The sequence below is a fragment of the Cibotium barometz genome, chromosome 26 (assembly GCF_041138505.1).
Source record: "Cibotium barometz isolate CiBa-2024 chromosome 26, ASM4113850v1, whole genome shotgun sequence".
NCBI lineage: Eukaryota > Viridiplantae > Streptophyta > Polypodiopsida > Cyatheales > Cibotiaceae > Cibotium > Cibotium barometz.
The window spans coordinates 53,367,004-53,389,388 of NC_141071.1; the positions used below are offsets into that span (position 1 = coordinate 53,367,004).

General features: G+C 44.2%; 1 protein-coding gene across 3 annotated transcripts in view; it reads left to right on the plus strand.

The window, feature by feature from the left end:
• The window catches only part of LOC147624091 (ubiquitin carboxyl-terminal hydrolase 6-like), a 114,178-nt gene that overhangs the window by 79,834 nt on the left and 11,959 nt on the right, over positions 1–22,385 (plus strand). For all 3 annotated transcript variants that reach the window (XM_086820748.1, XM_086820749.1, XM_086820747.1), the window contains exon 9: positions 8,093–8,143. In XM_086820748.1, coding sequence (XP_086676874.1) covers positions 8,093–8,143 — 51 coding nt within the window. The remainder of the gene's footprint in view (positions 1–8,092; positions 8,144–22,385) is intronic.

Below are 22,385 nucleotides of genomic sequence, written 5' to 3' on the forward strand. Positions count from 1 at the left end.
CTATGGGATTGTCACTCCGTAGGAAAACCAGGAATTCACATTTCTATCGCGCTAGTTTTGGGCCTCACAAGAAATCCTTGTACAAGTTTCATGAAAGGGAGATTTCGTCCATTACATGTGCACATGCATTTGTGTTTGTACGCATAAACTTGTTTTTGCATGACTTGTTTTCGTGTGTTTGCCTGCTATGACGTGCCAGTACACTGGACGGGGACGCCTCCTGTGTACCGTGGGTGTGCTATTTGTTGACGAGTTGTGGCGTGTGAACAGGTGGTAAGTATTGCCCTTGTTGGCCTTTTCAAATGTAAAATTCATAAAGTCATGTAAACCTTAATGTTTGTAAGGTTGGATGTTCGCACACAGTTAAAATTTGGTCCGGACATTTTCTAGTGTGGGTGTCCAGAACTAACCTTTGATTAAAGTTTAATAATATTTAAAGTATCTATTGCATGAGCAACTTCTTTTTCCCCACACGTGGTAGATATTAAGGGGGGTGGTTGATGAAAGGGAGGCGATTACAGAAGTTGGGAGGGAAGTTGATTTTTGGGAGCTGTTTTTTGATACCTGCCTCCTATGTTGCACCCGCACGCTGTACCAGACTTGTACCTGCCTGCTGTGCAACATCCGCCTGCTGTACCAGATCTGTACTTGCCTGCTGTATAGCACCCGCCTGCTGTACTAGATCTGAACCTGTCTACAAAACTGCACCCGACTGCTGTACTGGAACTGTACCTGCCTCTTGTGCTGTACACGGCTGCTGTACTTGAATTGTACCTACCTCATGTGCTGTACACGCTTGTTGTACCTGAACTGTACCTGCCTGTAGAGCTGTACTTGCAGAGCTTGCATCTGTACCAGCAGTACTAATTGCACCTGTTGAACCTGCATCTGTACAAGCAATACCGGTTGTACCTGTTTGTACCTGCTGCTTACACCATTTAGGAGTACACAAAAAGGGAATGATATTCTTTGCTGAGATTTGAATTAAAACCTTTGCCAGGTATTTGTTTCTATATTTTATTTCAAATTCAGATAAAAATTAAAGTTAAATGTTGTTTTTACAAGCTTTGTGTAGGCAAGTTTCACCTTCAGCTGCCTACACCTTAGAAGGCCATTGGGGTAGTGATTTTTCCCATGATTGCTGTGACCGCGCCCTCACCTTTAGAGGAGCCAGTGAAAGTCTTGTGGGTATGAGGAAAAAACAGGAAGCAAAGCTGATTTGGGAGCACTTGGTATTTCTCCCACCGCGGTGCTTTACCTTGCCAGGTGTTAGTACGAGCGTGCCTATTGGTGCACGGTCTCGGAAGACCAGTGAGGGCAGGTGTTCACCCAGTGAAGGTGGGAAACTGCTTGTGATTTGGTCTACTACGACAGTTGATTCTTCATCGACAAAATCTGTTGTATTTCATTGTTCTCACTCCATGTCATGGAGGAATCTGTCCATGAGGCCCATAAACACTTGTACATACAAATACTCCAAGAAATACAAACTGTATTGAGGGGGGGGGGGGTCGGCCCTTTCCAGCCCCAGTGTTGGTGTCAAGTGTTCTTGGTCATTTACAGTTTTAACGTTGTTGATAATGTATTGTGTCTTCCGATTTGTAGGCCTCGTGTAGGGAGCGGTTACAGCATGCAAGAGGTACCGGCAATCCAATCTTGCACGATAATCCGAGTGCGCATTATGGTGAAAAGTAAAACCTCTCTTGTTAGGAGAAGTGGCTGTCCGTAAATCTCTCAATCCAAGATCAACCACAACATTTCTCCATGCCACTTTCTCAGAAGCAAGCATATGTGAATGACCTCGAGTGTTATCTTGAGGAGAAGGGGAGTTATTAAAATCCCCACAGACAAGCACATTGGACAACCAAGAATACAAACTCTTATTAGGAGAAGTAAAACCTTTCTTATTAGGAGAAGTGGCTCTCCATAAATCTCTCAATCCAAGATCAACCACCACATTTCTCCATGCCACTTTCTCAGAAGCAAGCATATGTGAATGACCTTGAGTGTTGTCTTGAGGAGAAGGGGGTTATTAAAATCCCTAGAGATAAAGTCATTGGACAACCAAGGATACAGACTCATAAAATGCCACAAATGAGTTCGATGGGTTGAAACTGCAGGGGCATAAATAGAGCCAAACTCATAGAGTTCCCCATTGAGCATGCACTATAAAATAACCAGTTTGCCATCTAGATCATTATAAGCAAGTGCAGGCTGTAAAATTTGCTTGATGAGCACACAAACACCTGAGAAAGAACTCAATCCAACATAGTATATACAATAACTAGCAAAGAAACCCGTCTTACCAGCAAATTCATGTTGGTTATATTCTTGAAAAAACATGATATTAGGATGCATCTTATGTACATAGTCTCAAACAGGTCTGCATTTATCAAAGGAACACAAACCCTGTACATTGTATGATACACATTTTATAGGTGCATTCATCATCATGAACAAGCGAAAAGGATAGTTAAGTAACCATCATATTTATATCACCCTACAAAGCTCGAATGCCACCTTTCACAACATTAGACCGGAGCATACCAGTAACTATATCAAAAGATAAAGCACGAGTTTGCACAAAGGAAGGATCAGACCAGTGACAGAGTTGTAGCCGACGTGGCTGTATGATCTTTTTGGCATTAGGGGTTTGCGAGCTGTCTATCAAAAGCATGTCTGCGCACATCTATAGTAGCTTTGTCCTTAGAAGTTAGAAGGCATGTTTTTTTTGCACTGCTACTTGTGCTTGTTGGGGTGCTAATTGTGGTTGCACAACGGCTTTTTCTCTAGCTTGTATACCAATCATAGGTCCTCTTTGACCTATCTTAGATGGAGTGGCATTATCATTAACCAAAGCTGTTGATGGCAAGGAATGAACAGGCGGGTGTAATTTGAGGGTAGGGTAGTCATCTCAAAGTGTCCAAATATATGACAACGAAAACAAGCTCCTGCAAATGCGCCCCATTTAAAGCTCAAAACATTTTTCACCCATATGCACATCATCTACATCCATACTTATCGATTCATGAGTTGGTTTGTCCGTGTCCCACAATGATGCTGCACAAGCGCCTGATAGTCACTAGTAGGGGTCCAAGGTAGCACATGGACCATCTGTTGACCATAGAACAAAGGAGACTTTTGAAATAACTGTTGTTTGAAATTAGGCTGCTTGAGCACCACTTCATAAAAACCACGAACGGCATAGTAAACACTTTCTACATGTAAACCTGCAAGCACTTTGTTCAACCACTGTCCAACATCTGCTGCAGAGGGCACCCGGCTTGGAAAGAAGAGAATTACAGCCTGTTCAATGAACTTTTTTTACTCTGGGGAGAATTACATTCTTCGGGATAGTGCACTTTAGTGTAGGTTTGGGCTTCTCCCACTTTGCACCCTGGAAATCCTGATGTTGCACATCATAAAAGAATTGTGCAGCAAGATCCCCATGTCTTGGCTTCTTGGAATTTGTGACGTCAACAGATTTTTCATGTCTTCTTTCATAGCGAATTACCTGGTCCTGCTGTCTCATGGTGTCAAGAGAAAAACCAGCCGCATCCATAGCTGATGGAGAGAGCTTGGAGAAGATGCTCGCAGCAAAAAGAGATGAAGCTGAAGATCTCTGAGCTGGAGAGTGCTATACCATCTATTGGGGGCTGATGCTCCTCTCATGTTCCGTGTTCCAAGTATTCCATGAGGAGTTTCCGTGGATAGTTTTGTATCACCCCAGTGAGATAGCTATGTTTTGTTTCTATTTTATTTTCCATTCCATGATGAGAAATTAATGTATCACTTTGGTTTCATTGGCCCATTGGGTCTTTAGTAGACGCTTAATATATCTTTCTTTCTTTTTCCCAACACACACACTTTTTTTTTTGTAAAACTAGTTGACATTGCATTATATCATAAATGTACAAAAGGGTTTGACATCAGGAGGATGTTTTAACCCTAGAACTTAAAAACAGCAGTAAAAAAGTTCTATGCAAGAGCAGGGCAGTGCTCAAGAAAAGAGCCTATGCCCTATCCATCAGAAACAGTAAAAGAAAAGCTGAACACAAGAAACATCCAAATCTCCCTCATGCACGGTATCATATAAGGACTGCCGCAACGAGGCTCGGAAGAACTCATAAGGGTGCTGAAGGGGTGAATTCAGATATGTATGATTTCGCTGTAGCCAGAGGGTCCATAAGGCCCAGTATCTGATCCAATGGAAGAAAAGAGAATACTGTGACAAAGAAGCTGATAAGGTGCCAAACATCCAGAAAAACTTGTAGAACCTGTGTGCAGGAAATCTGAGAGATAAAAAATAGGAGATCTTGTCCAGAAGGATTCTGGAATATGAACAAGACCACAATAAATGCGGAACACTCTCAGTAGTATGATGACATCTTGGACAAATAGGAGAGGCAATCCTTCTTTGAGCCAATTTCACTCCCATTGGAAAAATACCGACAATGCATCTCCAGAGAAAGAGTCTCTGTTTCAATGGCATTTTCAACTTCCATATCAATGTCAGTTTTGCTTTCCACCAAGCTAAAGACTTATCCAGATGCCAAAGAGAATTAGCATGCTGAGCAATCCATGGAGGAGGTAATATCAATCGATAAGCCTGTATAGAAGTCAATAGATGCAAAGATTGAGAGGATAATCTTGAGCCTGAAGACTGAAGATGCCAATCTTGAAGCCTGTCTCTTACATCCAATGTTGGAATCGGAATGAAAGGGTGTAAGAGATTTGCAATAGCTTTCCATATAGATCTATGATGCATCCCAAGATTGTATTGTTGGCATGCTGCCGGAAAAGAAAGAATTTGCCCTGTAGTATCCACTACGTCGTCAATGAACCGGATGCCCAATTTCATAAGATTGTAAGCTCTGATTGGTTGTTGTACAGCAAGGGGAGAGTAAAAAACAGCACTCCAATGTATGCTTTCCATTCGAAGCGAGGAAGCTATAGAAGCAGGATGGGGAGACCATTTGATGCGAGAGAGCACTTTCTTCCAATCCTGAATCAAGGAAGTAGAAAATGGACAACCAGGGATTTTACCTTGAAATTTGCCAAGCACTACTTCCGATGGATCAACCAACCAGCGACCATAAGCATTTGTGCGCATCCGACCACACAGAATTGCCAACATGATAGACCAAGGCTGTTCTTGTTGAAAAAAGGTTTTGAGCATAGTGATCTTTCTTGCCAGCACATGAAATTTAATGTTTATAATATTCAAACCACCATGCATTTTTGGCGAGCAAAGCAGGTCTATTTTGAGCAACCTTAAAGCTTTTTTATGAAGCTTAGTTTTCCAAAAAATCTCCATGGCTTGAGACATAAAAGAAGAAAGATCTCGAGAGGACCAATGTAAGAGAGGAAGGTAGAATTGGACATAAGCCAGAACAATGGACTGAATAATTCGAAGCCGTACATGTAATGGCCAAGTGGAGATCTTCCAATATTCTAATTTGTCCTTAATTTTGTTTAGCACCCAAGATATTTGTTGCTTATTTCTGATTTTCCAGCCAATGGGATAGCCCAAGTGTCTTACTATGCTTTTCGGATAAATAATCTGGTCGGGCCACAGGATAGCATGCCAGTCACAATGCTTGAGAGGTAAGAGTTTTGATTTCTGAAAATTAATTTTTAAACCAGCTGCCAACCCAAAATCTGAAAGAGTATCCATCAATAGACGAAGCTCCAAAGGACTGTTCTTTGGCATGAAGAATGAATCATCTGCATAAGCCTGTGCAATGAAAGGCCGTGAACCAGAAATCTGAAGCCCCTCTAACTGTCTAGTATCAACCAGATGATCCATGTAAAGAAGCAAAGGATGCGAAGCAATAGCATAGAACAGAGCATTGAGAGGGCATCCCTCTCGAACTGATCGTTCTAGAGTCCAAGACTCAGACAAATGTTTCCCTATAAAGCATTGAGCAGTGGAATCTGAGTAAAGCCAATATATGACATTAACTAGCTTTGGCCCAAAACCAAGTTTAGACATGATTTGAGAAACATAATCCCATTGCACCGTAGCAAATGCCTTTGCCACATCCACCTGCATGACCAAGACATCTTGAGCAGAGTATTTTGCATATTCCATTGCAATGAGAGTATTGGAGATATTATCATGTATATGCCTTCTTGGAACAAAACCATATTGCTTGGGATGAAGTCCATCATGAAGGATATCCTTTATCCGGTGTACCAACATTTTAGCAATAAGTTTATATATAACAGGCATCAAAGTGATAGGCCTCCAGTCATCCATTGTTTCACACAGAGGTTTTTTGGGCAGAAGCTTAACCAGACCATGCTTCCAAGCTGAGGGAAGATGTTGATGCTGCCAGGCTACATTAACGAGCTGCAAGATTGGACCCTTCAATTCAGCCCAGAAGGCTTCAAAAAATTCAACTGTCAAACCATCCCAACCTGGGGATTTATGTTTACCCAAATGCTTGAGGGCTTCATCCAATTCTGTATCTGAAAAGGACATTTCCAGCATTGAAGCTTTTTGCAAAGAAACAATAGGAGAAACAAGCTCAATAAATCTGCTCCGAGCCAATGCAGCCTGAGATGTAGAAGAAGATGGTAGAGAAAAAAGAAGCCGAAAATGATCCAGACATTGTTTTTCTAGCTGAGATAAAGTCTGGGTCCAAAGACCATCCGATTTCCCGACTCTCATGATAGATTGACTTTGTCTGTACGTGTGTAAGTTTCGAAAGAAAGATTTCGAGGAGCAGCCCTTATCTAGCATAGGTTTAACTCTAGCCCTTGTCTGCCATTTGGAAAGCTTGCGTTTATCATTAGCATCAATTATGGAAGAAGCACAAGACAATGAATTCTGTTCAGAAGCAGAAAGAGACCTTTGATGGCTAATCTGTACCAAGGACTGCTTGTATGATTTTGCCCACTGGATATGCTGTCTGGTTTCTGCCATGTACCATCTTCCATATTCCTTAATGACATTTTGAATACGATGTACAAAGGAGTTCCAAGCAAAATCCAGATCCTCCTGAGCATGAGATAACAATGGCTTACAAGCCAATCTGATCATTTGCTGGAATTTTTCATGAGAAAGATATAATTGATTAACCTGCAAGTGTCTGACTAAAGAGAGCTGAATGTCATCCAGAGGCATACCAAAAGAAAGGTTGAGCCAAAGTGGAGTATGATCAGATAGTTGTTGAGAATAATCAGTCCACATTTGACATGTATAATCATCATATTGCTGAGCATGAATAAGATACCATCTATCAAGCCTGGCCCAATATTCTGTAAAAGCATTATGATGATATGTGAATCCCAAAACCGAAGGGTGAGTTGCTGTCCATAAATCTGCAGTATGAAGAGAAGAAGTCATATGTTCCCATCGCTGGATTTCAGAGGGAATCATATGGGATTTATGTGTGGTATTGTCCTTCCAGTGAGGGGAATTATTAAAATCACCACAAAGTAGAGCATTTGAAGACCAAGGATATTGGTTAATGGAGTCCCACATTTGAGCTTTGGAAGCTGAAATTTGAGAGGCATACAAGGAGCCTATTTCAAAAATCTCTCCATTGATCATGCATTGGATAATCATCCATCGGCCACAAGGATCATTAAATGCTACACAGGGCTGCAGATCATGTCTGGCTAAAATGCACAGCCTAGAGAATTGTCCAGATCCTGCATAAAATATATCATAGCCTGAAAAGAACCCATGCTGGCCAGCAAAAGAATGCTGATTATGCTCTTGCAGACACAACATCAGGATGAGTATTGTTTATATAATGCCATAGGAGTCTCCATTTGTGCTGATTGCAGAGGCCCTGTATATTATAAGAAAAACATTTAAGAGAAGTCCAACACACACACACACACGCACACCCCTTTCCTTCTTTCTCATTTTAGTGATACTTCATAAGTTGAACAAAATGTTCTAATTTTTTCCCTATCTTATGAAGGTTTATGCATGAAGTGTTATAGCTCAGTAGAAAGATCCGAAAACCAGTTGATAGCTTTAGAGTGGTTTTTGGTGCTGCGAAACTTTTTAGGGCTGTTTTTGAGTGTTCTCTTAATTCTTCTTTTGAGCTTTGACCAGTTAATTCCATTGCAGGACACCTTCTCCAATTGTGAAAGAGCTATTCAGCGTCGAGTTATCGAGCAGGTATCATAGTTTAAAGCCTACAGGAACTTCTCTAGAACGTGTAGTTTTTACATGTATATGGATAGATTTGACATTTGAACTTCTAACATATACAGTCGAGCTTCGCAATTTAGCAGTTGCTTCTCCTTTTGTACTGAGCTCTTGGTATTGTTTATATGACAATGAATTTCTTTTTTTATAGCTGTAATGTTAATATAACTAGCTGAAGAATTTTGTGGCTCTAATGCTTGTGCAATCTGCCTTTGTTAGTGTTTCTCCTTGTGCTATTTGATTCTTCTAGCCATTTATACCGACATTCACTGATAAAGCCATTACATGCGTCTTACATGCGTCTTACTGCACTATCTTTATAAAGTTCTAGGCCTTGAATCATTTTCATTTGAGGACAACTGTTTAAAAACCGGGGGATATGTCACCATTTGGATTATCCCTTGATTATCTTTGATTAACATTTCTTCTTGGTAATAAAAGGTGTATTATGTCTGTAAAATCCATGGATTTGGCACTAGGCTCAAGTGGTGCTTTTCCAGGAGTCTATGTGCGGTTCTAGGCACAAGTGGTACCATGTCGAGGGCCTAGGTAACGAGTCACAAGTGGCACTATTCCTGGTGCTCATTTGGACTTGGCTAGATCAAGTAGGCACTATTCTCGGATCTATGCCAAGTAGAGGACCAAGTGGTATGATTCGCAGATCCTTCGGATTAAGTGGTACGTTCTCAAATCCTTGGGTCAAGTGGTACAATTCTCGGACCCTGTGGTCAAGTGGTATGATTCCCAGACCTTTCGTATGTAAAAGCATTGAGAACTGGAGACTTTCTAGCATGTGTGTTTGCACTAGCATGAATCTGCTTAAGAGATGTCTACATGTTGTCCAGAGGAGCCGGGATGCCCAGAACTAAGCAACCGATGGACATGTTGGATGAACTGATTGTTGACATGGTTAGTTGTTGTCTTTGAACAGAATTCCCTTAGTTTCTGTAGAGGTCAAAAACCTTATGAACCTATTATATTTTATACAGTGGGTGCGCACTTTATTGTAAAAGGCCACCCACCTTATAAAGTATAGGTGTAGGCACCCTCGTTATTATTATTATAGTCAAATCCCTGATATTTTTTAATAATTCGGGATAAAGCAAGTTTTAAGAAAAACAAAAGTATATCTCAGTTTTTAACCCAAATAAAGAAAACTGTGTATATATGATGATATTGTGCACTACGGATAAAGCAAGTTTTAAGAAAAACAAAAGCATATCTCAGTAACGCAAATAAAGAAAACTTTGTGTATATATGGTGATATTGTGCACTATGAACATATAGAACGTGTACACCGGCTTCCTCCTTACCATCATCTCCATCAACATCACCTTGGCGCCTCCTTGCATCTGGCGGCACACTGCTGTGGTACCATCACCGTACAGCTGCCATACTGTCTAGCTGCTGGACAGATCTGCAACAGACAATTGCCGTACAATTGTTTGGACATCCCTGTCGCTCGCCGTACAATTGTTTGGACATCCCTGTCGCCCGCCATACGCTCTGTACGGACTGCCGACGAGGCACGGATGAGGTCACCTGCTGCTGCTGCTGTTGCTATACCTGGGCACCTGGCTGACTCCATCAACTGATATCTGTTGTACAACTGACATGGTTGGTTGTATAGCTGATGTGGCAGTTCTCTGTGGCTGCACTGTTGACGTGGCTCTCGGATGCGACTAGGAGGTGTGAAGATCTTCTTTGGGCTGCTTCCTCTCTTGGCTGCTGGCTGAACCTCTCCAAAATCTCTGGAAAGCACTGGTGCTATCCAGATTGATACGCAGAGCTCATCTGGCCCTCACCATATCATTCGAGCAAAGTTGCTACAGTACCTATGGTGGTAGATGCAGATCTATGGTGGCTTCCCAAGTGCGGAAAGAAAAGTCTTCCTTATTCCCTCAATCTGAGTAAACACCTCCAAGTCCTCAACATGGGAATTTGAGATCTTGTATTTTTGCTAATGTGTTGCCGACACACTAATCAAGATGGAGCAAAACAACCCGAGTAAATGATACAGCCCTCCCCAATAGAGAGCAGCACCCACCAACCCTACTTAAGACGATGGTGCTTGACTTTGCCACCTAGTTGGTTACTATAGATGCACACCCCTCCTAGTTTGGTAGGAAGCCAAGGCCAAAAAGTGTGGTTGCATCCCGGAAGAAGCTTCCCACACCATGTGGTTCTACATGTTGCCAAAAAGATGCTCATGTACCATGAGCACATCAAATGCCGGCCTCCAAACAAGTCCACTAAGTGTTGGATTAAATTCACCAAAATATCCTATGTGACATTAGCAGACAAGGGGCTAAGGTTCAAAACCATTTTATCCATGTAAAAGCACCAGTAGATAAGTGAGAAGTTATAGCCCATGAGTTATGGAGAGGTGGAGAGATTCTAGGCTTTATGGAGGAGGTTTAGCAGAAGATGTAGGATATGCTCCCTAAGATAATGCCCACGAGTTCTCCTGATGAATCAATGTACCCATGAAGCCTATTTAAGAGGCAAACCAGGTGATACAATGTGGCCATGATTATGCTAATCACTCTTATGATTAAATTAATCCATGTCTTAATATCTCTAGATTAAGCTCATCATCTTGCTTAATAATGTTGCTTCTTGATCATTATGAGCTTCCATGAATTCATCAATTGGTATCAGAGCCATTAGGATCATGAATCTCACTAACATTAGTCATATCATTAACTTAATTAGTTATACTCATTAGTTTAATCAAATTTTCCTCTCTCTATCATACCCATCTGCAATGGAGGCTTCATATCTTCTATCACAGATTATCATTTCCAAATCTTAGCAAAGGAGTCTCTTCACGACTCATAGGCGCAGCAGCAGCAACTCGGAGGAATCGAAGGAATTCACGTGGAGTCTTCGGCGGGAGAAGAAGAACCAGTCGTTTCTCATTTTGGGGAAAAACCTAAGATTGGGGGCTACATGGTGTTTCCTTCTAATTCAAGCTAGCCCTAGGGGTTTTGGCAGATGACAAACACACCTATGTGGTCTGTTTTCAGTAAAAATGTCGCCAGACGCTGCTGTACTTGCTCTGCACAGTGAGGGAGAAGCTTTGATAAACATCATTTTGATCCATGTTGCAATTGCTTAATGTATTGTTTTATGGGCTCAAACCAATTAATACATTGCTACTCAATACTCTAGAAGCATTTCAACTTCCCCCAAGTCTAATCTCATTAATTGGATCCTCCAAAATGGCTCTGTTTTCTGGTTTATGACAGAGGATTAAGCATCACTAATCAAGGCTAAACAGAGCCTAATGTCATTTCATTGGAGACATTGGTTGTTCATTCATGCCATTATGGACTTGTTACAATCTTCTATCAGCTCACATTGCATTTGGTCATTAATTTGGTAGTTCATTTACACTCTTCTTGCATTGCATCCTCAAAATGCCAAGCTCAAGTGAGTCATCTAACAGTAATTATATCAAAAAGTAGATTACAAAGATAAAAAGGAAGCCACACTACTTTGCATATATATGGCGAAGGTCAATTCTAGTTTGTTTTGCCATTAAATTTGTGAAGGGACTAAAGGGACTAGACATTACTTTTTGGGTATGCATCCCAAATGTAAGACCTTCCCTAAATGGCTTATTCAATGAAGATAGATAAGTTTGAAGGCCAGAATTTCCACACTTGGCAAACTAAGGTAAATTCCCTTTAATGAAGAAAGGATTGTGGTGGCCATGATTATGCTAATCGCTCTTATGATTAAATTAACCTGTCTTAATATCTCTAGATTAAGCTCATCGTTATGCTTAATAACGGTGCTTCTTGATGAGCCTCATTGAATTCAATACTTAGCATAGAGAGGCATGGTTCCTTGCCTTGACTCGACCATAGTCACATGAAAACCCATTTTGTCCCTACAAAATACAAAATGAAGGAAATGGACAAAACGTTTCGAAACACACTCTCGATTGAAACACCATTTCGCCGAAATTTATTTAAAAAAAGGAACCTTATTCTTCTCTTTTTTTTTTTTTTCTCTTTCCCTTCTTTATTCTCCTCTCCATGTCATTTTTCTTCAAAAACCTGTGAAGACAAAATGATGAAATTTTCTTGTGACTATGTGCAATAGTCCTCAAATTTGACTTCTTAGTCAATTTCACCTAATTTCACACCCAATTGTTAAAATTTCTTACAAGTGTCCCACCTTCTCACTCTCCCCCAATTTCATACTTTCAACCTCAATGGTTGAACATCATTTTACCTGGATTCGACCTGTTGGTCAATTTCACCTAATTTCACATCCATTTAATGAAAATTTCCTACAAGTGTTCCACTAGCTCTTCAATTTATCACTTTCTTCCAATTATAAACTCCAATTTCATACTTTAGCCTCGATTGCACCTAATTCCACACCCAATTGTTGAAATTTCCTACAATTTCTTATTTCCCCTCAATTTATGAATCCTAGTTTCTTACTTTGAGCCTGAATCGCATCTAATTTCACACCAAATTGTTCAAGTTTCCTACTTCTCACTTTTCCCCAATTTGATTCGACAAGTGTCACTTCGAAACCTCTCCACTTTGACCATAGAGACGAAATGAAACATAACGAAACGTGTCGAAACTACGAAATGATGATAAAGAAGAAATGTTTCTTGTGACCATGGCCTAGACAAGTATCCTTGATGTGGAGGAGCTTGTAGATCTCCCTCTCAGGAGTGAAGCTAAAGGAATGGAATTCTCTTTCGCAACCTAGCCTTGCTATAGTTCCTCAAAGACTAGACCCCTAATAGTTCATGTACTGGAGCCGAGGTGGAGGTTGCCCAAACTTCCCCATAGGTTCGAGAGGCTCCGTGGGTAGAGTACTAGTACCATGCACGGCCCTTTATGTCTGCCATGTATTGAGAAAATTTAAGAGATTATGCTTACATCTAGTTCCACCGCCACATCTCGTCATAGGGCTCTACACCATAGTTTTTGTCTTTAGACAACAGCCCAAGGAAGGCTCCAGCCCTTGTAGAGGCATGAGAGGAATCTCTTTCGCAACCTAGCCTGGCTATAGTAGCTCAAAGACGAGACTCCTAATAGTTCCTGTCTAATAGTTCCTGTATTGGAGCCCAAGTGGAGGCTGTCCAAATTTCCCCAAAGGCTCTAGAGGTTCCATGGGTAGAGTATTGTTACCATGCATGGGCTGCCTCTTGGACATAGGAGGAGAACGTTTCATGTGAATTTTTCGCATCCTTCAACTTACATCATTGCCAAGGATGGGGTGTGCCGGCTATGCCTCCATCGGGTTCCTTGACGGGAGTATCCAACTTTGAAGGCCTCTCTCAAGGCTTCGAAGGTGGCCTTATCTTTTGTCTTCAAGGACCTAAACCATTGGCCAGCTTTGCCATCTAGGGTGCGGCCAAAGGCACTCACCTTGACTTGATTGTCCACATGGCCGAATGCTTCACAGATTTGTTTAAACATCTGTAAGTGCGGTATGGGGTCCCCAGTTCAAACGGGAGAATGCACTCAAGCCAACCTCGTGTCTGCGCCCTCGCTTCAGATGTTTACGTATCTCCTCTCATATCAAGAGACCCTTACAAGGACACGGTGCGCCAACGCGTGTGAGGACATATCATAGTCGTCGTCCCCCATCACCAAGCCGATGCGTTGGAGCAAGCCCTCCGAGATCTCCCCCGCAAGCGACACTGATAGAGGTCATAATTTTAGGAATGTTACTTGAGCGCCTTGTTGGGGGCTTCATTCACCTTGTCTCAAAGAAGGGAGGTTATCTAGGGATTTGGCATTGGTGGACCCATAACCCTATTCGGCACAATATACAAAATGCTTGTCAACGCCTCTAGCCCTTCCTCACCAATGGTACCTAACAGGCTTTATCCAAGATAGATTTCACCTTCCAAGGAGTGACTACAGCGGGCCAAAAAAAACCACCAAGAGGATTTGATGGTTCTTCTTTTGGACTACAAGAAAGCCTATGACTGCCTTGAATCAGCCTGCTTTGACGGGACAATGACGCCAACTAGATTCTCAACCATGTGCTTGAGGAAAGTGCCGACGCTTCACTCCTCTGCCCACAACTGTGTTCTCGTTAAAGTTGCAGAGGGAGAGCACTTCCCCATCTCCCATTCTGGGCATCAAGATTGTTCCCCCCCTTGGCTCCCTCTTTTCTTTTTCTTCATGGTAGACCATAAGTAACTTCTTGAGGGTGCATGCACAAGTGTAAGTCCTCATAGTTTGCAAACAATACCATAGCTTACCTCATTGGTGATGCAAGAAACCTCCAATGTTTTGCTATAGTCAAAGAGTTTTGCCTCGCCTTGGGGGCAAAGATCAATTGGCATGAGTCTTGTAGATTCTTTGTGTAACGTGTTTGGGGTGTTATGGAATCAGCTTAACCATTTAATTTAAGCAAGAATTAAGACAAGATGATAAATTGATAAACCATTTCGACATTCACATTCACAACAAAATAAACAATAATAAGATATTGAACACCACACTAGGGCAAAAGGGGCCGACACATAGTTGCATTCCGTACTTGTACTCATCCGTTCGATACTTTCAATACGTATCATACTGGTACCATGCTTTCCGTACCCATACTTTGAAATAAAGTTTGAAGTGACCAGTCACTAAAACATGGTTTGGAGCTTGATGTTGAGGAGCTCGAGCGTCCAATCAGTAGCCTCAGTAGCATGCGAGGAGTATGACATAGTACGTGATGAGAAGGAGAAGATATACAGACAACTTCATAGAGAGCTCGAGGGTATTGATAGATGAGTCACTCAAGCTCAGTCTTGAGCTATCACGACCACTTCCCTCGCTTCTTTAGCTCAATTGCGTCCTTTCACCTCTAAAGGCACCAAGGTGTATACTCGTCGTGCACATTCGGGAGGGAGAGCTGCCCAAGCGACTGGTAGAAGCGATCTAGAGCACCAGATCCAGACTCTTCACAGGAGAGACTTGGACCCTCTACCATTGTTGAGGAGATACCGGTATTGATGTGCCAGGTGATGTGGTAGAGCGGGAGCTGCGATATGATTTTGATGGGAATATCCTCATAGACGGAGACTACTCATCATCCTTGTCTACAGGCTTGGATGATTATGAGTGAGTGGTGGTGACTCATGAGACTTGATTTATTGGCCAGTGGCCTTGTGGTGACAGGTCGCTCTTACTAGTTAGTCGTTAGTATATTAGTATTTATTTCAATTGTGACCACTGACTAGTCACATATTCAGCTTGTAGCTACTAGTGGCTAGCGTTGTACTTTTATGATTTATGATTAAATATGTATGATGTCATATTATTTTGTGCCAGTCATATGGCTATTGGCATTTGCACTAGGATTTTAGATTCAAAAGAACTTCATGTTGTATGCTTGTTGCTCATTTGACATTTATAGAGCATATATGTTTGAATTTCAGTTGTCTTTTGCGTAATTTTGTGTACCAGTGTTGCTAAATTATGAATGGTTTATAATATACAATTTTTATTATATATACATTATTTTAAAAAAGCTAACGTACTTTAAATACTTATCTCGATGCGTACTTTATGTACTCATATGCATGCTGTACTGTACTGCACCGTACCTAAAGTACACAACCACTATGGGCCGACATGCCTCTGACAATTCTCATATTACAAGGAGTATTTATGTACAAGCTTGTGGGTGTCACGCAGGACCATTGGATTTTCAACATGAAACATAGAAGGGTGCTTAGGGAACGTGTTCCCAGAGAACTATTCCTTTGTCAATATCCCTTATCTCCCATGAAGCAAGCGACATTCTATTCCATGCCCCAAGTACAGGATGCCCGGTTAGGTGGATCTCCGTAGAGACCTGTGGTCTGGGTATGATGGGTGGATCGTCCCTCGGAATGGGCCTATGAGACCAAAGTGATACAATAGTGTTCATGGCATATCTCAGCATGGAATGGAAAATAAAACAAAAAGAAAACATAAACATAGCTATCAAACTTGGGTGATACAAAACTGTCCATGGAAACTCATCATGGAAATACCAAGAACATAGAAACATGAGAGCAACATCAGCTCCGAGTATGGCCAAGAGGTCTCCCTCCGCTAGGTCACATGGAAAGGTAGCTCGATTGCGGTGGAGCATGTCCTAGATCTGGAGCCAATGAGGTGATTGTGGTCGATTGGGGGGCCGAGGGCGTCAGGCATGCTGGAGTGCGGAAGCTCAGTCCGAGGTAACTCCTCTCGGACAAGGTAGGTCCAGATCAGCTCGTGGAGGGTCCGCAAGATCCACTATATCGGTGTCCTCCACCTCCTGGGTCTGGAAGAAACTGGTGATGGTTGGCTGGTGAGGGAGGGGGCAGGGTGGCTGGGGCCGAAGCTCTCTCAAGAAGGTGTATCCTTGTGTCTGCAGAGCTCAAGCAGGAAGAGGCCTAGGTGTCAAAACCCCACCGGGTCTCCTCGTAGAACGCGCTCCTCGTACGAGACTCGAAACCTGCAAACAAACCAAATAAACAAGAAGGGGGTGCAGGCCTGACTCACCTCCCAACCATGACAGCCGTGGGCAAGCCCACAGTCCTGGCTGTCCCCACCGAGCCATGAGCTGAGCTAACTAGGTTGACGTACTGACCAATCTCTACCTCGCGACGTCCCATACCGCCACGAAGCTACCCTCGCAGGCCTCGAGATTGCTGCCAGCCGCGGCTGCGTAAAGCAGGTGTACGTCTGCATTAGATCCAGGCTCCAGACCATAGAGCTCTCACATCAATTGCTGACCATGCATGGTACATTGACGCACATGAAGGCATCCAGAGTATTCACAATGCTTCCCCCTGGCCACATATACATCCAATACATAAAAGCCCCTTGATTTACTCGCACATTGAGTGCTTGACAGGCATCAACACATTGCCCAAAGCATCAAATGCCAGTGTATGCATGCAAATCAACCCAATTGGCACAAAAGCCCTTTGATTTGCACTCCAATTTTCTGCAATTTTGCCCCGAATGTGAGATTGCTCACATCATACAGCATGTATGAATGCCCAATGGCACAATTACATCAAAAGCCCCAAATTTTAACGGCCAATGTCCTGCCAATTGACCCAGAATGTGACCAATGTCACCAATTTTGCCAATTGTGCTCAAATTTGAGCCATTGCAACCTGTACCTGCTCAAGTGATGATAATTGACAAGGAAAATCCCAAAATTGAAGGCAAATATCTCTTAATTTTTGAATTTCTCTGAGATTTGCAGATTGAATTTTGTTGTTGCAGGAGAGGGGGGGGCACGTCTGATGCTGATGCTGATGCTGATGCTGATGCTGATGCTGATGCTGATGCTGATGCTGATGCTGATGCTGATGTACGGATGCGCCTGGCTGCTGCTGCTTTGCAAGCGCTGGCTGCGCTTGGTGTTGCTTCTGCTGCTGCGGGCGCTGCTGCTGCTGCTGCTGCTGCTGGCGCCTGGTGGCGTCTGGCTGGTTGGGCAACCCGCTCAGCTGCCTGGCTGTTGGCTACCTGCGCTAGGCAGCCTGGGCAGCCTTAGCTGGGCTGCATGGACTGGGCAAGGCGACCAGTTGGGCAGAATGGACAGTGCGACCAGTAGAGAAATCAGGGTACGACCAGAAATCAGTAGGTATGACCAGCAGAATGACTTTTAAACCAGTAGAGAAAAACAGGGTGCAGCCATCATAAGAAGAGGGGAAGAGGGAGAGGATGAAGACAGCTACCTAAGCTCTGATACCAGTTGAATGGAGATTAAGAGTTAGGGTTAGGTTTCATGTGGGAGACATACATAGAGAGAAGAAGGGAGAGAGAGAGAGAGAGTTGTGGGGATAAGTCAACTCATGAGAATGAGTGTGTGACTCCCCTATCACACATGTATATTGCACTAGTACACATAGTGCACTTAGTACATTAAAAGTACTAAGTGTACTATGTACTATAACTTATGGGCTTGTACACACTATAAGGGTGGGCATAATGCCTTTACCCCAACATCTTGGGGCACCTGGACCGCCCCAGCTCTATAGCCCGATCAATCAGTGTACCTCTAGTGCGGCTATACTCTGGGGCTAGCTGCAATGCCTGCTGGCTTGACTGCTCAATCTTTGGTCGAAAGAAGTCTGTAATCTGCCTCTGTAGGTGTCTCTCCCTCTCTGATCCCCTCCCTCTCAAGAGATCCTCTCTATGTCTACGCAGCTCCAGCAAGTATAATCCGAGGCATCTCTGATCCTGGTATCTCATGACTGTGGAAAGTGGTCCGAAACCCTCTCTGAACAGGCAGTGAAAACGGCCTCGTATCTCATAATATACTGGACAGTGACATATGTAATGTAACGCTGTCTCTGGGTCCATCTGGCACAACTGACAAATCCTGGCCTCAGCTGGTACTCCTGTGAATCTGCCAGTCTCAAACTCTAGCTGGTGTGAGGATGTGCGCATTTGACCAATAGCACACTGTACCCCATGAGAAAGATGAGTATCCATGTAGCTGGGTCTAATCACAAACCCATCCTCCGTGAGCTGGAGAAGATGATCTCTATAGAAAGCCATCTTCGTACCAAGCTCGTGTGTCGGTTGTATCCATGTCCTCCTAGTGTCCAGCTGAGTCAAGTCCTGCCTGATAAGTCTGGTAATCTTTGCCCGTGTGAGAGAGAGGGAGGGTGCATCCAGGGAGTACTGAAATGGAGGTAGCCTGTCCATACTAAAGCCATGGAGTTGGAACCAAGCTGTTATCTGTGTATACCAACATGATCCGTCTCCCTGTGATGGCAACTGTCGTGAAGACTCCAGGGCTAAGCTAGCATTTCTGTCTCTAGGGGAGCCCAAGTGCTATGTATAAAGGAGATTGATCGAGTGAGTGCCTCTACTACCAATGGGGGGCAGCCATCTCTGCACGGATAATATCATGTGGTACGGAGGCCTTGGCCCTAATCATCCGGGAAATCATAGAAACCAAGGGCCTCTCCATACATCTCCATCCATCAGTGCTACCAGCTCGGCTGTGGTGATCCACTGAGGGTCCCCATATCTCCACTCCATACAGCATGGTTGAAGTGACCAAAGTGTCAAAGAGCCAGAGCTTTGTTCGAGGCCACCCTCTCTTTATTATCATTCCTTGTAAACCCTTGCACATCAGAAATGGCATGCACATTAACCTTTTCGTGAAACTGAACTTGCAAACACATCCTCTTTAGTCTCCCCAATGCTGCATATGCTCTGGTCAATCTGGTCTCCGTTGCTCTCCTAAAGGTAAATAGTGGCCACTAAAAACCACACCAAGGTAAGTATATGCATCTGTATACTCCACTGTGTCCTGATCATATGTAAAGGTGGGTGCTGACCTCCTAACCCACTGTGCTGTGGTGTTAAACACCATCACCTTGGTTTTACCAAGGTTAACAGACAATCCACTGTCCTGTGCAAACGTGTGCAATGCATCCAAATGACGCTGCATCCCCTCTGGAGAATCTGAGATCAACACAATATCATCAGCATACAATAAGAGCGGAATCCATGTCCTTGCTAGCTGTGCTCCTCTGTCACCCTCCCGCTCTACATAGTCCGAAACCTTATCCACATACATCCCAAATAAGGTGGGAGAAAGGGGGCAGCCCTGTTTCACCCCAATAGTGGAGTGTACCATCTCAGATATACCCTGAGTAGTACGTACCTGCCCCACAACTTTCCTGTATAAAGCCATGATTCCCCAAATCAGCTCTGTCGTCACTCCCATCTCATGTAGTCTGCGCATCAGTCTAGCTCTCGGTACTGTGTCAAAAGCTTTGCGGAAATCCACAAAGCAACAATAAATCCTCCTGCCATATGATCTGCCCTCCTCAATAATAGCTCTGAGTGTCAAGATATGGTCAAGAGTGGAGAAACCTCTCCTGAACCCTACCTGCCCTGATGCACGTATGCCCTTTCTCTCTGCCCATCTACTCAACTCCTGCTCAAGAATAGATGCATATAATCTAGCCAATGTGTGACCAATCATGATGGTACGATAATTCCCAGGAAGCATGGGATCCCCTGACTTGAAGATAGGCACAATCGTGGACATATTCCAAGTCTCAGGAAAACCCTCACACGTGGCTCGGTTAAACATCATAGCAATAAGCTCTGCAAACGTATCTCTAGCATGAATAAAGTGCTCTGCTACCAAACCATCATGATCATATGCTCTCCCAGTCCTCATCCTGTCAATAGCTTTCCTTACCATCTCAGCACAGTAAAGAAAGCACATGTCTCTGGGCATGGCTCCGATGGGTCTGGTAGGGGTGGCTGTCGTGGTGCTGTGTACAGGGATGCTGCATACTCACCCCAAATCTCTGTGGAGGTAATGGCTGGTGATGGTGAATGCTCATGGAATAGTCTCCATGCCTCGCCTGAGTCTTGACTCATAAATAACTGATACAGATCCCTCTCTAACTGAGCAAGATAAGCCCTCTTCTTCCGACGCATTAGGCGTCGGAAGGTAATCTGTGACTGTCTTTGAGTGGTAACACCCATGAGCACCTCTCTCTCTCTAATCTGATTCTCATCTCTCTGCACTCCTCATCATACCAGCTGTTCTGGGGCATGTTCCCAGATCGTCTCCGTGTAGGTTGACTATGGGGATATGCCTCTGATGCTGCAGCATGAAGCGTCTCTATCAATATCTGAGTGAGCTCATCTAATGGCCGTCCTGGCTCCTCGGCACATAAAGCGTCTGTATATCTCATCCGCGTACACGGTGTCAGTCTCCCTCGTAAAGGTATAACGAGTGTGTGTGGAGACCTGTCCCAATGGAGCTGTGCTCAATTGAAATGTGAGAGTGAAGGACAAGATAGCATGATCCACTGCTACTCCAACCGGCCTAGTGCCTACCATAAAATCCTGAAAAGAGGGAATGAGATTGGGCTGAGCCATAACATAGTCCACTGTACTAGCACCATGCCGATGTGGAAAGCAAGTGAAACTGCCCGTTGCCGGGAATCTTTGTAGGCCATTCAGGATGGCCAATCCATGTGCAGTCCCCATGTCTATCAAATACCGCCCATACTCAGTGTGTTCCTCATCCTGTGAGAGTCTAGATAGGTCCATATCCCTAACATCAAGCTCCCTCAACATCTCCTCTGAGGTATCATAAAATACTGTCTGGTTATGGGCGGTCCTGCCATTGAAGTCCCCCAGGAGAATGATGTCACCATCCTTGGAGAACTCCCAAATGTCATCATCCAAAATAGAAAAGGGAGACTGCGCTCTAGGTGATGCATACACTGATGTACTAGGAGCAAAATAGCATGTAGCAATGTAGAGGTATCTGCCCGTCTCTGCCCTCAGTCTAACCCACATGTACCTAGCCTGCTTAACTCTGCGGACTATATGTATCAGTGGCTGCAGCTCCTCTCTAAACAATACTGCCACTCCTCCTGAGCCCCGTCCTCTATGCTCTGAACGAGTCTCCTGTCTACAAGCTATCTCCCATCGGTATCCACTAACATGTGGCATGGACTGTCGAGGAGCATTGTGCTGAGCTTGTCCTCCACCTTCACGAGCTCCTCTTTAACTCCGGTCTTGGCCATGACTTTTTGCAGTACTTCCCACAGCCAATGGACTGGAATTTAATCCATGACACCTGCGCGGAGCGCGAAACAGCAGCAGCAAGAGGGGGGTCAAGCCATGTAGAGAAAAGATTCAGTAGTAGGGCAATGGCGGGGCTGCGTGTGCAGGCGGGGGCAGGACAAAGCACAGGTGGTGTTAGGTGTGCAGTAGGGCAATGGCGGGGCTGCGTGTGCAGGCGGGGGCAGGACAAGGCACAGGTGGTGTTAGGTGTGCAGGTGGAGGTAGGAGGTGCAACAAAAAGAGGGGAGGGGGTGGGGGACAGGCAGAGGGGGGAGGCGGGGGCTAAGGACAGGCGGAAGGTAGAGAAGAGGGGGGGAGGCGGGGGCTGAGAGGACAGGCAGGAGAGAGAGAGGAGAGGAGGCGAGGGGCTGGCGGGTAGAGAGGGCAGGAGGCACAGCAAAGAGGGAGGGGGGGGTAGCGGCGGGCAGAGGGGTATGCGCAGCAGAGAGAGCGAGGGGCTGGCGGGCGGGCAGGAGGAGGGGAGGCGCAGAGAGAGAGAGAGAGAGAGAGAGAGAGAGAGAGAGAGAGAGAGAGAGAGAGAGAGGGGGGGGGGGCAGGGGGGGTGGCGGGAGAGAGGGCGGGAGGGAGGGCTGGCGCAGAGGGGGACTGGCGGACGGAGGGGGAGA